Source organism: Pipistrellus kuhlii, unplaced genomic scaffold, assembly GCF_014108245.1.
Source record: "Pipistrellus kuhlii isolate mPipKuh1 unplaced genomic scaffold, mPipKuh1.p scaffold_m20_p_3, whole genome shotgun sequence".
NCBI classification, from domain to species: Eukaryota; Metazoa; Chordata; class Mammalia; order Chiroptera; family Vespertilionidae; genus Pipistrellus; species Pipistrellus kuhlii.
The window spans coordinates 18,275,697-18,291,953 of NW_023425529.1; the positions used below are offsets into that span (position 1 = coordinate 18,275,697).

General features: G+C 38.6%; 1 protein-coding gene across 9 annotated transcripts in view; it reads right to left on the reverse strand.

Moving 5' to 3' along the window:
• The window catches only part of STYK1 (serine/threonine/tyrosine kinase 1), a 41,332-nt gene that overhangs the window by 7,976 nt on the left and 17,099 nt on the right, over positions 1–16,257 (reverse strand). For 8 of the 9 annotated variants that reach the window (XR_004991375.2, XM_036457849.2, XM_045587752.1 and 5 more), the window contains 5 exons: positions 9,396–9,533; positions 8,841–8,975; positions 5,538–5,804; positions 4,639–4,820; positions 2,887–2,970 (listed from right to left, as the gene is read on the reverse strand). Coding sequence is in view for 8 of the 9 variants with exons in the window: in XM_036457849.2 (XP_036313742.1) it covers positions 2,887–2,970; positions 4,639–4,820; positions 5,538–5,804; positions 8,841–8,975; positions 9,396–9,459 (732 nt within the window). In the remaining variant the exon portion in view is untranslated. Of the gene's footprint in view, positions 1–2,886; positions 2,971–4,638; positions 4,821–5,537; positions 5,805–8,840; positions 8,976–9,395; positions 9,534–10,873; positions 10,896–16,257 lie in introns of those variants that run through there. The other variant, XM_045587751.1, reaches the window with a different exon arrangement.

Consider the following 16,257-nt stretch of genomic DNA (forward strand, 5'->3'; position numbering starts at 1 on the left):
TGAAAAACATTGATCAGATACCTTCTGCACACCTCCTACTGGGAATGTGCCCACAACCAAGGTACATGCCCGTGACTGGAATCGAACCTGGGACCTTTCAGTCCACAGGCAGACGCTCTATCCACTGAGCCAAACCGGTTATGGCAAGAGCTGTATTTTTGTAAAGTGTTGGTGTGAATAGGAGAATTCCGAGAGAACAGATGTGTGTTAAAAACCCAATGAGGAACAATTGGTGATTTTTATTCAGAAACTAAATAGTTCTTAGTAAATAATTCCATTTTTTTTTGGGGGGGGGGCAGTGTTTAGGACTACTAAACTGAGCAAATGATCCAAATAACATTAATACTGGGTTTGGAATGTCTACTAACCCACTGTGTGTCAAGCCCTGGCCCTGCCTGATTTCACCTTTTTCTCTGAGAGGATCAGCTGGCAACTGGAAAAGCAAGTAGGTTTCAGGTTCTAACAGCAGTCCCCAAAATAAGGTAATATGTACACTGAAAAATTGAGTGTCATAATAATGCTTTCATATGGAGTTTGACATCACTATATTTTGTCCCTAAAATAACTAGATGAAGTGAATTAAGGGATTTAGATAAATGTAAGTGATTACACAGGCCACAACATTTATTAAGAGGTAATGACCAGTAGTACATGGTTTTTTAATTCATAGGAGGAACTACAAATTATACTAATAATTCTCAAGCCAGACTGAAAAATCAGAATAGCCTGAGAGCTTTCTGAAAACATAAGGTTTTCACTCCATATTTACTTAACTGAAACCTAGGCAGAGGGACCTGGTAATCTATATTTTTAAGGAGTATTAATCCCGAGCTGTTTGGCTCAGTGGATAGAGCTTCAGCAAACAGACTGAATGGTCCCTGGTTCGATTCCAGTCAAGGGCACATACCTTAGCTGCAGGTTCCCCAGCCCTGGTTGGGGTGCGTGTGGGAGGCAACCAATTGATGTATCTCACATCAGTGTTTCTCTCTCTCCCTCCCTCTCCCTTCTACTATCATTAAAAATCAATTAAAATATCATTGGGTGAGGATTAACAACAATAAAAAATAATAAAATAAATGCATGTAAAAAAACAAACAAGTATACTAGCCAGTTTGGCTCAATGGATAGAGTGTCAGCCTGCGGACTGAAGGGTCCCAGGTTTGATTGAGGCCAAGGACACAGGCCCAAGTTGTGGGCTCGATCCCCAGTGGGGGGCGTGCAGGAGGCAGCCGATCAATGATTCTCTCTCATCATTGATGTTTCTATCTCTATCCTTTTCCCTTCCTCTCTGAAATCAATAAATATATATATTTTTAAAAATAAAAACCAAGTATTGAAATAATTCTAAGCATAGCCATCAAGGCATTTGAGAACATTTTTAAAGGCATATGGAGAACTTGAAAAAATTCATGACCAAAGAACTGGAGATTGAGATATATCATTATCAAATGAAATTGTATGAAAAAAATAAAAGATTAAGGTGGTAATTTCCAGTCATTGATGATGAAGGAAATAGTGACTAGCAATTGTTCTGTCTTTGGTAGAGTTTTATTTCTTTTCCATAATCACTTACCTCTCCCCCCCTGTATCCTTTTCCATCTCCACCTAATTCCTACCCCCTCTCTGGTGGAGTTTTAAAACAAATAAATTATACTATAATAAGGAGAATTAAAGAATGTAGTAACTTTGAGGTCGTGAAAAGTAATTTTTATTATAACTGGTAACCTAGAGCCCTGATGAATGCATCCATGGAATCAATATATCCCACTGGGGCACTTCTGCAATTATGACTTAGAATGCAAGGTAGGCTGTATCCTGACACCCTAATTTTGTCAAGGAACTATACCAACTAGGCCCTCCAAAACCAGAGATAATATTCATTAATCCAATGTTCTCTCTCCCTTGCCCCATAGGAACTTCAATTTTTACTACTGCTCTTCTTTTCATCTCACTACTTTTTTTTTTCTCCTTATTCCATTTAGATACCTAGTATATTTCACACATCCAGATGGCAAGATACACTTAAAAAACAAAAAACAAAACAAAACAAAAAACACCTGAAAGTGGAAGCTTCACAGAGCCTGATTTTCTAAAACAAATGCTATTTTAAATAAAATTATCTAAATAATTTCATAGGCATAGTCATCTAAATGTTCTGAGTAATTACAGTAAAGGTATTTTTTTTCCTCTTAAGCCCTGAGTTCTTTCTCTTGCCTCTTTTTTTAATTCTTTTTTATTATGTATTAATTTTTAAAATATTTATTGTCTCACCTCTTTGATTTGGTTTAAAATAAAGGAATGATCTATTGCTCCTTCTTATTCCTTCTCTTGCATTTGTTCCTTCTTTTTAAAGTATATGTATTTCCTATCACATTCAATATCAAAGCAAGTCTCCAACAAAACATGTTCTGAACTGGTATTTCTTGTTTTTCGGGTATAAAATGGTTTACTTCTTTCTGGTTCTGTAACCTTTTACCCAATCAGCTTAATCTTCTCATATAGTCTCCCAATTTCCTTCCCTATTTGCCCCTTTTACATCTAGTAATATTAGTATACATGGGGAAATAAAAGTATTAAACAAGTGGACACAGAGCTCTTAGCCCTGCTATGAATTCTGAGAAACCTTTTTAAATCCTTACTGTTCTGTTTAAAAACCCTAAATTGACTACCTTCTGCCCAGAATTACCAGTCCTGTAGTATCTACTCTAAATTCTTTCATTAAAAAAAAAGAACTGAAAATAATTTTTCAGTGCTTGAGTTTCTGCCCCCTAACTTCCATCTAATTTTCTTTATAATATATACCCTTTAGGAATATAAAAAATACAGCATCAAATACCAAGTTAATAAGAAAATCCCTACTATCTGTTATCATTTTGCTCAGCTTACCAAAGCCAAGAGAACCTGCTTCCCAATGTGATACACTTGTTTTTCAGTGAGGTCATAGAGAAGGCCATCCATGGTCATCACATCCTACAGAGACAGAAAAGAAGCATTATATCAAAATGGTATGAACAGATCTGAAAAAAATATATGGGCAGAGATATTCTTAAATGCATATAGCAAAGCTAAGAAAACAAGCATAGAACTGAAAGGTTCAAGGATAGAATAATATTACAGGTTCTCAAATATGAAGGTAAATACAATAATTTACTGGAATGGAAAAAATAATAAAGAATGTAGATAAATAGAAAAATGAAGGAAGAACAGAAGAGCAAGGACAGAAGACAAGTATATGCTTTATCCACTGGATAAAGCATCAATGTGTGTCTGTGTGTGTGTGTGTGTGTGTGTGTGTGTGTGTGTGTGATTAATTAAGCAGATTAACTCAACACATTTTTATTGAATGCCTATTATGTGCCAGATTTCATCTTAGGAACACAGACTGTAAGAGTGAACAAAATAAATGTGTTTGCTGCCTTCTAGAGTTTATAACATGACAAACACATATAAATCAGAATAAAATAATCATATATAAATGTATGATTACATATCTATAGGAACCATGAAGGAAATGCAAAAGAAAGTATATGATGGTGGGGGAAAGAGATATGATTCAGTTGGTGAACAAGAAAATTTTTTATGAAATCTGAAGAATGAGTGGGCACTGACTATGCAAAGAATGGAGAAGTTTGGTGTAATGAGAAAAGAGAGGGGTGGTGGTCTAAAATAGAGAAGCATAGCAATTTTTAAAAACAGAAAAGAACTAGTGAAGTTAGAGCAAATAACAAGTTATATTTAGATAAGCTCTTTAAAAGATTTTAAACACATGTCTCTAGGTAACACTGGATGGAAGATGCCAGCAGGGTCCCTTTTTCATACACATTTAATGGTAAAAATAAGCATATTGAGGAGGCTTGTTTAATATTGAACTTGCTCATTGGCAAGCAAAGAACTAACTAAGGAAACATATAGTGCTTGAGAAAGAGAAATTTATGAACAAGTAGGGAAACTAAAGAAAATGATTTGCTCTTTAATCTGGAAATTAATTTTTGAAAATATGAGTTTAAGGCACAAAAATTTAAACCTGAATTTTTCCTCAACTCAGTCCTGGCATACCTAGGATGATGTTACAGAATGGAAAGCACACTTAACAGTTACAACAAAATTACAATCAATACTAGATGATTATATTGTTATGCAATTATCACTATCAACTGCTACCATTTTGACTGTTTGCTCTATACCAATCACTGCTGTGTTTTTACATACATAATTTATTTTATTATTACTCCCACTTTACAGATTCAGAAAAATCCGGCTGAGAGAGGTGGCTTGCCCAAATTCACACAGCTAGTAGGAACTTAAAGTCCATACTCTAAATCTGCACTGCCCAATATGGTAGCCTGTGGCTATTTACATGTGTATCATTTTTAAATAAAATAAAACAAAAAATTCAGTTTCTCAGTCACATCAGTCACATTTCAAGTGCTCTGTAGCCACATGTAATTAGGGGCTACCATAGTGGACAGGGCAGATATAAAACACTGCTATCATAAAAAGTTCCATTGGATGGTGATACTCAATCACTCTGTTATGCTGTTATAATGTCTCTTTACTTTGTCCCCTGTGAGGCTCATGTGAACAGCCAATCAGCCAGGTAAAGCCTTTCCTTTCTAACATGTCTACCCTACCACTCACCCGGCGACAGTTCCAGAGAAAGCTGAGCAGGTCCCCCTGGGCGACATCCTCCAAAACCATATAGAGCGGCTCTCCTTCTGTGCAGCAGCCTTCCAGCTGTACCAGGTTTTGGTGCTTCCCCAGGAACTGATAGAATTGGATTCGTCCTAAGAAATCCTGAATCTCATGGAGCCTAGCTGGTTCTGTGGAGAACAGAAGAGCCATGGACAGTGGTCAGAACAGTTCAGAGAAAATGGGAAGTTTGAGGCGGGAAGCATCCTCAGATGGTAATTCTCAACGCTCTAAAGGGGAGTAACTATAGACAAAAAGTAAACAGAAAGGAAACCAATTAGAAGATGATCCTCACTGATCTTTGGTCAAAGGTAACAAAATTATAGAGCGTACAACTAAATGGCCAAGTGTGTTCACATTAAAATGTCATCACAGTCTAGGCCTTTGGATTAATAATCTTGTTTATTCTATCCTTGTTCTATGCATCCATATGAGCATCAGCAAAAAAAAAAAAAAAAAAAAAAAAAAAAAAAAAAAAAAAAAAAAAGAAAAGAAAAGAAACACAGTCTTGTCAGGGTGAGATATATAGAGGAGAAAAATGAAGAATCAACCTCATCATCCTCATCCAAGTAACAGTTTTGATAGGCAAGGTTGAGCTATGGGAAAGGAAGACCCCAGGAAAACATCTGTCTTGCGTTTTCACTTTCTAATCCCTTCTTGAATTTGAGGTACAAAAGTTTAAAAGCTGAATTTCTCCTCAACGCAGCCCTTCTTATTCTGCACACAATTGTAATCACAACTATCTACTGATTAACATCTTAATGTCTGCAAAGCCCATTAGCATTTACTGTTAGGGGTGCTCACAGAGGAAAGTTAAAAAGGGAAAGGGAGGTGTAACCAAGTTTTACCTTTTAAAACCTTGAGGACAACGTCCTTGGACTTCGCTGGGTCCCCGGGGTAGATCTTGGTTCGATAGATGGCCCCACAACTACCATTGCAGATCCACTCCAGAACTTCAGAGAGTTGATCCCGAGGTATCTGCAGCTTAGCCAGGGCACGTGTGGATGTTTGTAGAAGGCTTTCCACCGATGTCTCCTTAAGTGGCACAAATACACTTCCTTCACGCCCTCCTGCTTCCCCGTTTTGGCCCCTAACTGGAGGCGCAGGAGCAGTGCCTAGAACAAAGAGATGAGACCAACCACCTTTTTCTTACCCTCCAGACTCCAGGAAAGCAGAGCTTGGAACAAACTGGCAGGAAAGTTCCTTTAATAATTTTTTTGCCACCTGTTGTGGGGGTATTTTCTGATGCTTCTCTGTGAACCAGCATCAATACCAACCTTTAGAACTTTTATAATTCCATTACTTCTAAGACAACTCAAAATGGCCTCTTGAAAGTGGTAATGGAATTTCTTTTCTGTTTCTCAGAATCACAGTTCAATATAAATATAATATAGAGACAATTGAGGAAGTTCCTGAATAGTTACTAAAACCACAGATACCTAGCCTAGCTGGTGTGGCTCAATTGTTAAGCATTGATTCGTGAACCAGGAGATCACCATTCAATTCCGAGTCAGGGCACATGCCCCAGTTGTGAGCTCCATCCCCAGTGTGAGGCATGCAGGAGGTAGCAAATCAATGAAGTCAGTAAAAAACATATTGAAAACCACAGATACGTAAAGGTGGTATCTCTCTCTCCCTCTCTCTTCCTCTCTTTGAAGTCAATAAAAAACATACTTAAAACCACAGATACCTAAAGGTTGTGGTAACTGCTAGTAGGGAATATCATTTAAGTCAATCAAATGGCTCCCAAAAGAGGAGGGGAGGTATGGATAACTACTTAACTCTAAGCTATAGTTATTCTTCCTCCTTCAAATTGTGACCAGGATCATGTTATTCCATACTTCTTCTTAGTTTTATTATTCAAAAGGTGTTCTGGTATTTTCTCCCTTCCTTAGCCAACTTTTCTCTATTGGAATAGAGAAATTCATTCTTTGTATTAAATCTTCATTCTTTCATTAATTCATTAATTTATTCAACAAATATCACCTCCTACATGCCAAGCACTGTTGTAACTTTTGGGTAAAGTCCAGATTCTTCTGAAGATTATTTTCCAGTAGTTGGAGAGAGGAGCAGATAATAACATACCAGGTTTTGAGTGTTATGGAGAAAAGAGAAGCATATTTAAAAGTCAGGAAAGGCCTTTGTGATGACATATGAGAAATAACCTGGAAGTAATAAGAGAGTAAACTATATCCTGGTATCAGGAAGGGTATTATAGACAAAGGAACGAGAAGTGCAAAGGTATTGAAGAAGGAGCATGCTTGGCACACTGGAGGAAGAGTAATGAAGTCAGTTCAGTGGAATCAAGTGTAATAACTGGAGAATTATAGGAGATGAGGCCAGAGCGGGCCCAAATCATGTAAGACTATAGAAAGAATTTCATCTTTTTTCATTTTAAGATGGGAAGCTATTGGGGAGTTTCCAAGCAGAGAATTGACAAGACTGACTTACACTTTAAAAGAATCATTCTGCTTCTCTGGGGAGAATACACCATGAAGGTATAGGATTACAAGCAAGGAACCCAGTTAGGCACGTATTAGAATGTTCTATGTGAGGTCAGAGTGGTATACATTATTTTGAAAGTAGAGTAAAAGGATTTATTAATGGATTCGATGGACACCTTTAATATTTCAGACTGAATGCGTAGAAATCTGTGTTTGCCTTTTACTAAGATAGAGGAAGACTATTGGCAGAGGATATCTTGTGAGGGAATTTCAGTACCTTTGCTTTGGACAAATTACATATGAGATGTGTATTAGATCCCAACTTCAAAATAGGTGATTTGATATAAAAATCTGAAATTCAAGGGAGACTATAATTAAAATAGAGAAAGCATTTGAATCTATATATTTAAAATGAGATCATTTAGAAAGTGACTAGAGATTTAAAGAAAAAAAAAGTAGAAAGAAGTACAAAATATTTCGACAGGTCACAGAAGATAAGGACTCAACACAGCTGTCATTGGTGATCTTGGAAAGAGTTGTTTTGGTGGAGTAGTGTGGTTGAAAGCTGTATTTTAGTATATTCAAAAAAGAATGCAACAAGTGGTAGTGAGAGTGAGTTTAATTTTTTTGTTTTGTTTTATTTTTGGTTAAAATATCCTCACTCAAGGATATTTTCCCATTGATTTTTTTAGAGAGAAAGGAGGTTTGGAGGAAGAGGGAGATAGAGAAACATCAATGTAAGAGAGACACATATCGATTGGTTGCCTCCCACATGCACTCTGACTGGGGCTGGGGATTGAACCTAAAACCCAGGTATATGCCTTCAGTGTGCAGGCCAACACTCTATCCATTGAGTGATAACAGCCAGGGCAATATATGGTAGGATTTTTTTGTGTGTGTTTTCTATTGATTTCACAGAGAGAGATAGAAACATCAGTGATGAGAGAGAATCATTTTGAGCTGCCTCCTATAGGCCTCCTATTGGGGATTGAGCCTGCAAACTGGGCATGTGCCCTGACTGGGAATTGAAGGGTAACTGGCCTTCTCGAGAGTGAGTTCAAACAATTTCTTTGGGAAGGTTTTCAACAAGAATGAATTATAAGAGTCTTGGGATAAAATTTGGAAAGGAATTGGTGATCAGCCACTATGAAGTTTCATATTACTGTCAGATATTTTTCCCCCTTATTTTTACTCTTAGTTTTTTGTTCTAGCTTATTATCTTTCATTATATGCTCAGTGGTATTCCAGAACAACATGTTATCATCTCCTACCTAACTCTTCAAAGACTATTATGAAAGCTATCCCTTTTCATCATATATTCCAGGGGCACAGAGTAGGGCTGAAATGTATTATAGAATAAGATGTCATCCTTCAAAGCTGATAACAAAACCTGCTAGGTTTTCCTCCCAGATCCTTAGACATTCATGTGGTCATATGATAGTGCAATAAGACAAAGAGGACAGAAACAGGTTACATGAGACCTCTCTTTCCTGTTCTGCTATCAGCTAACAAGCATATGTGGAATTTCTACTCATGAGACCTCTACTTTCTCCTGTCTCTAAACTCCGCAGGAGGGGACTCATGCCTCCTTTTGCATTGCAGGAATCTAGACTTCTACTGTAGACTTGGACCCACTGAGATTTGGGTTTTGTTTTTTGCAATCTCTGTCTTCCCTGAGCTTCTGTCCAGCCCCAGTTTGAGCTTTACCTTGGAGTCCAGGTGTCTGCTGTTGAGCTCTTTTTTCTCTGATAAAAAGCCACAGGATGACCCCAAGAATGATGAGGGAGCCACCAACCAGAAAGACTGGGATGATGATGATTTCATACTGCTGGTGTGAGATAACTGGATAGAAAATTAAACAGAAAGAAAAGGGATTAAAGAAGAAGCCTAGCCTGATGTCTACACAAGTTCTCCTACCCACCAATCTTCAGCTCATCATACATAAATGGTCATCTCTTCTTTCTTCCACTCCATTTTCATTCAGTGGAAACCCTATTGGGAGCAACTCTCTCATTACAACCACCAATGTCCCTCTTTCTTAGTCCTGCAAGTGTGCTCTGTGCCTCTTCTCTTATTTTTCCTACTGAGATGACGAATGCAGCATCTTCACCTCTGATTGGCACTTTTTAAAAAAAACAATGGCCCATTTCTTTATCAATACTGTCTTCATTTCTACTACAAATCAAATTATTCCCCTCCTAGATTCTATCCAGACCTTAGTATTCATTATTCTAAGAGAAGAACACAAACATGTGTACTTACTACACAACTTGTCACTGAGACTGCATCCCTTTAGACTTTGTGTCCTGCCCTTCTCCTCTCCCATTGCCACACAGCTGTCCACTCCTATGCTTGATCCACAGAACACGGCTGAGAATAATTCACAAGGATTGAGTTGGTCTGGAAAAAGTAAAATAGAACACACAGAAAACTTTAAAACACATCTACAGATCACTGGATATTAAATTCATGGCTACCTGGAACTCTCTGAGCCATACATTCCTCTCTGTCAATGTACTTGATATTTGGGCTGGAATAATTTTATTCTTTTTATTTTATTTATTTATTTTTAGACAGATTGGGAAGAGAGAGAGAGAGAGAGAGAGAGAGAGAGAGAGAGAGAGAGAGAGAGAGAGAGAGAGAGAGAGAGAGGAGACATTGATTTGATGTTCCACTTACTTGCACATTCATTGGTTGATTCTTGTATGTGTGGCGACCTCAACCTTGGCATATGGGGACAACACCCTAACCAACTGAGCTATCCAGCCAGGGCAAGAATTTTATTCTTTTCCTAGCATTTTTCTCTTTTACATACCAAGTACAACCCTGATCTCTTACCTTTTCAGGCCATTGTTTCTCAAAATATTTTTGAAGGCTCCCTTCCTACTTAAGACCCTTCTCCAGCGCTCAAGTACATGAGTTATGAGGGGAAGAGCTGCCTCCTATATAGTCCTCAAGCAGGTCTAATGTTCTTTTTCATTTAATTTTAAAATAAAATACAGGGTGTGGCAAAAGTAGGTTTACAGTTGTTCATATGGAAAATTATACAATTAGTAATAAATAACAATACAAGAATAAACTGTGTTTTGTGTACTCAAAACTGTAAACCTAACTTTGCCCCATCCTGTATTTCACTTCATTTATATACAATGTTAATGAAGACAATGAATAAATAGATTTCAAGAAGGAAGAGTTGTGCATTTGCTTTCCTTCACAACCAATGAACAATCAACTTTTATCAATAAAAGCTATTTAATTCTGTAGCTCTTTGAGCTCTCTGAGCTCCCTTGCTCACACTCCTATATAATAAAGACATAATATGCAAATTGACCATCACTCCAACACACCAGATAGCCACCCCCATGTGGTAAAAAATGGCCGCCCCCAGGTGGGCACAAGATGACCAGCAGGGGAGGGCAGTTGTGGGTTATCAGGCAAGCAGGGGAGGGTAGTTGGGAGGGACCAGGCCAGCACGGGAGAGTAGTTGGGGGCAATCAGGCCTACAGGGGAGAACAGTTAGGGGTAACCAGGTCTGCAGGGGAGGGTTGTTAGGGGGATCAGGAAGGCAGGGGATGGCAGTTAGGGGCAACAAGGTTAAATGGGCCTTGTTGGGGTCCCAGAGTGTAGAGGGGTCCCAGAGTGTAGAGGGTGCAGGCTGAGCTGAGGAACACCCCCCACCCCGGACGAATTTTTTGCACTAGCCCTTTGGTATACAGACAAATACAGACACTCATTCTTACCACTAAATAGATTCAAGGGAGGGTCAGTATCTAGCCATCTTCTCTTTCTCTCTCTCCCTTTTAAACAAAAAAAGAGTCAAAACCGGTTTGGCTCAGTGGTAGAGCATTGGTCTGTGGACTGAAGGGACCCTGGTTCAATTCCGGTCAAGGGCATGTACTATTGGTTGTGGGCACATCTCCGGTGGGGGGTGTGCAGGAGGCAGCTGGTCGATGTTTCTCTCTCATCGACGTTTCTAGCTCTCTATCCCTCTCTCCTCCTCTCTGTAAAAAATCAATAAAATATATATTTTTTAAAAATGATTAAACAAAAAAAGAAAATATATATCTATTGTTCAAAAGTAAAAAGTATAAAATAACATACTATAAAAATCTTTTTTTCAACCCACCCCTCTCCATTTGTCCAGTTTCCAGTTCCCCTTCAAATACATTATAGTTATAATAGAGATTCTTCATGTGAATCACTTCTATGGTAATTCTGTATAAGTATACAGTATACTTAAAATGATTCCTCCAGTATCCTGGACCTTCCTTTCTGATATAACTGGCAGTTACCACCCTTCCATATATCTACAAACTTTATCTTTGTTTTTTGTTTTTTGTTTTAATATATTTTATTGATTTTTTTACAGAGAGGAAAAGAGAGAGATAGAGAGCCAGAAACATTGATGAGAGAGAAACATCGATCAGCTGCCTCTTGCACTTCCCCCACTGGGGATGTGCCCACAACCAGAGTAGGTGCCCTTGACTGGAATCAAACCCAGGACCCTTCAGTCCGCAGGCTGATGCTCTATCCACTGATCCAAATCGGTTTCGGCATACAAACTTTATCTTCGTTAACAAGAATCTCCCCTGGCTCTATGGTCATCAAAGCCTACTTATTGAATTTTTATTGATCTGAAAGAAAATTCTTATTGATCTGAAAGAAAAATTATTTTCCACCGTTTAGGTAATCCTAAGTATGTGGTCTACTTTAGTAGTCATTTGATAACAAGGCAGAGTTTTAAAAACTAGAATTGTAGCTTATATGACATATAATATTATACACATGTTACATTAGCCTCATTACATGTTGTGTTTTATTACTGGTATTAATAACAACAGTGCTATCTACTGAGGCAGAATCTTTTGGTAAAGGAGATTCTCAGCTCCAGCCAGACCATCTTTTCACTATTCCTGCAGCCCCGTGACCTTATATGGGTGGATGAGAGTTAAACCATTTCCTTATAACTTATAAGACGGACAGATGTGTAGTTGGTTGATAGAGGCCCAAGTAAACAGAGGAATAGCCCAAAGAAGAAAATTGGCAGAGAAGAAAAGTAAATTCTTATCCGTGGGTTTGCACATAACAAGGGATCTGTGAAGTCAATGAGTAATAAGACTGCAAAGTCCATCTCATTGAGTTTGTAAGCCAAAAAGGCAAGGTGAAAGGTAGTTGAGAAATTTTCCACAATTCCATAAGACCACATGGAAGGAAAAATACTTAAAAAAAATAGAGAGCCTTGTGAGGGTAGAATGAAGAAGATCTTAAAAATAAACATGTTCAATCAGGAGAATTCAAAAGCCATATGAAAATTTCTCACTGCCATCCTCATTCTTATTTTCCTTGCCTCTTACTTCCTTCTCAGTGCATTATCAAATGTAATTATTTTCATTCAGGGAGCAGCCAGGTTAATGAGTTTGGCTCTCTGAGGAATAGGTTCTGTGAGCATAATCTGTCTTACCAGAGCGCAAGTGGAAGATAGGTCAGTCAGCAGCCAGCTCAAACTCATGTGCTCTGCCCAGAAACCAAACTACACACCCACTAATACATCCTGAAGGGAGCTATTTAAAGCCCAGTGTGCACACATATCCCCACATAGAGGATGCTCGTGATGGACCACTCTCAACTATAGGCACATGGCCCAACATACCTACACCCGAAGTCTCATGCTCATGTTTACACCCCTGCACCTGGAGCACATTCATTATAGCACCCACCTTTGGATACAATATGCATTTACTGAAAAACATTCTCAACCTCACTTTTATTTGTGCATAAATAGTTTAAAGAGCCGAAACCAGTTTGGCTCAATGGATAGAGCGTCAGCCTATGGACTGAAAGGTCCTAGGTTCGATTCCGGTCAAGGATATGTACCTTGGTTGCAGGCACATCCCAAGTGGGGGGTGTGCAGGAGGCAACTGGTCGATGTTTCTCTCTCATGGATGTTTCTAGCTTTCTATCCCTCTCCCTTCCTCTCTGTGAAAAATCAATAAAATATATATTTTTTAATAGTTTAGAGAGTTTAGGGTTTTTTTTTTTTTTTTAAATATATACAATATTTTTGTGGTTAAATTTTTTTTTTAATTTCCAGATGATTCTTGTCTGATACAGAAAAGCAGCCCAGGCCCCACATACTTTACTACAATTCCAGTATTTACACTTGACAACTGGATATTTCAATCCAGAGATTAGGTTCAGGTTTCACAGTTACAAAGAGAACATCGGCATCTCCCTCATAGGACATCCACCTAAAGGAGCAATGCAAAGGCTGTGGTTATTGACAAAATGCTTTAACCAAAAATTATACTGAAAAGAGATTCCTCAACAAGCCATCAAAATCCCAGCCAAGGAGAAATGTGGTGTTAGCAACATAGCAGCATCCAATAGGTAATAGTCAAACCAAGCTGTAGTACACACTTTGCCAGAGATAGAGCTTGGGAGACTGGGGGCATAGATCTAGGATCTGAAGTTAGCCCACCCACCCCCACCTGCCAGGTCCCTGTGGTTTACAGTTGGATTTGTTCTTTCTAAAGACCCCTTCAGAGGTCCCATGCTAATCTTCTTTAGTTGTTTGGACTTCTTTTTTTCCTTTTTGGTCTATGTCAAAAGCTCGATCCTCAGGGTGGGGTGTGCAGGAGGTGGCCAGACAATGATTTTCTCTCATCATTGATGTTTCTATCTCTCTCTCCTTCTCCCTTCCTCTCTGACATCAATAAAAAAACAAACAAACAAACAAAAAAACCTAAAACAAATAAATGTCTTAAATTTGTATAACACTTCAAAGGAAATGAAGTGTGTTCTTCCACATGATCATACTTAAAATCTGAGGTAACTTGTAGTGTTAGTGGGCACTGCACTTTTATGATATGGGGTCTGTCTGTCTTGCAACCACTCTGCTCCTTTACAGAGCCAACTTTTCAAGAGGAACCAAGATACAAATTAGTCTTCCTCATCTGTCCTGTATATCACCTTTGTTTCAGGAATGCCTGCAGACAGCTAAAAATAAGAAGAAAAAATTATGGCTCTTGGGCTTAGTGTCAAAAGATCTCTCTGGCCGAAACCAGTTTGGCTCAATGGATAGAGCGTCAGCTTGGGGACTGAAAGGCCCCAGGTTCGATTCTGGTCCAGGGCATGTACCTTGGTTGCGGGCACATCCTCAGTAGGGGGTGTGCAAGAGGCAGCTGATCGATGATCCTCTCTCATCGATGTTTCTAAACTCTCTATCTCTCTCCCTTCCTCTCTGTACAAAATCAATAAAATATATTTTTTTAAAAAGAAAAAGATCTCTCTGAAAAGTGTCAGGATTCCAACCACCATAGGAGAGCTTGTTTTCCAACCCATTCAAAGTGCGTTTTAGGTCTGGGGTCCCTGGGAAGATAGGGGAGGGTGAAGATTAAAACAATCAATCTGTAATCACTTCCGTTTTTGCTTCATGCACATTGGGAGATATCACCAGGCATAAAGCAAGTTATCTACGCAAGTCTGATTCTCTGGATTTAAAGGTCACCTCTTCCATTCATTCTTCCTCTCACAAGTTTGCTTCCTTGGGAAGGTTGATCCTGGACACCTGGTGATCCAGCATGGAGACCCTGATTCTTAGGCCAGTGCTTTGTCCTCCGGGTGTTCTAGCCCCTTCCTACCTACCCTTCAGGCTCACAGCAAAACATTGCTAGTCCTAGAAATGAGGCTTTTCCATTCAAAAAGCAGAAGTTAGAAATGAGATTGGGATCAGAACCAGGGAAGTGAGCAAAGAAAATGATCCAAGATCCCATAATTTAGTGAGTACTGGGGAAATTTTCTGATTTCACCCTTATCTTCAGAATACATTTTGAAGGTACACATGCAGGCATCCTGCTCCACTATGACTTGCAGGCAGACTAAACTCATCTTTTCGTTCCAATTTATGGTATTTTGGTTGATGAAGTTTGGTTTTAACATTATGGTTTCCATGGTTCTTTTGGTTTCTGACATAAATTCTTCTTGACACTAATCTTGTCTACCTGAGTGACAAAGAATTAGGTGTAGAAAAGTAGTTTATGGAGTAATGGGTTTGGAGTTAAACAACTGAAATATAGAGCCCTGCTCTGCCATTTACTTACTCCCCCCCCCCCCCAGCTAACTCAAAATTTACTAAGATACAAATAAGAAGAGAATGAGAGTGAAATGGGAAGTCCAATTCACCCCAAGACTTTGCAAACATATAGTCTAGAAACCACAGAAGTTAATAATTATAACTAGAATTGAGCTAAGTAGTAATATTAACTCTCCAAACTCTTACACCTGCTCACAATGCAAGCACAAGGCTATGATGCATCTCTAAATCTGTTTTACACACACACAGCATTTTATCTGCAACTATAACACAACTCTCACAGTGCCATTTCTCTTCAGTCAGCACAGGCAGTCTCCCGGACATAATCAACAGTTTACCCACGAGTGTCCAGAAGAAATTCTTCTTACCAAAATATACCTACAGATAAAACTTAAAAAAATAAAAAGATCCATTCTCCTGTACACTACCTGCCTATGTGCTGTGAGAAATCCCTTGGCTGACCTCTGTATAACATCGGATCCCATCCCATAAGGCGTCATTAAATCTGTTATGCTAGCCTCACCCTCAACCTTACTGCCTGCATATCCACACAGGTGTATCAGCCAGCCTTAGCTTTTTACCTAGATAAGTGACTGACCTTTGTGGGTGGATGCCACCCTGGGTTAAGGTAGTTATTAATAGCTGTGGGCTATGGGGCAGAGGACACAAAGATGTAATGTGAGGGGAGGTAAAAATATATGGAGATAGCAGCCCCCAGAATGAGAGTCATTCAGTCACTCAGCCTTCATTTTTCCTCCCCTTTTCAACTTTACCCGTAAGCTATCTAGCAAAAGAAATAGCAAACAAGCAAAATAAATAAATAATAAAAACAAACAAAAACTCTTCTAGAGGATTACAGAATTATCTCCAACATTCTGAAGATAAGCTATCCTTCCTTTTTTTTCAGATCCAATAAACATATACTGAACAACTACAATATATATGCCAGGTATTATGTTTCTTTTATTTTGTTTTTTAGATTCTACATATAAGGAAATGAGCTGGTATTTGTCTTTCTCTGACTCAGAAATA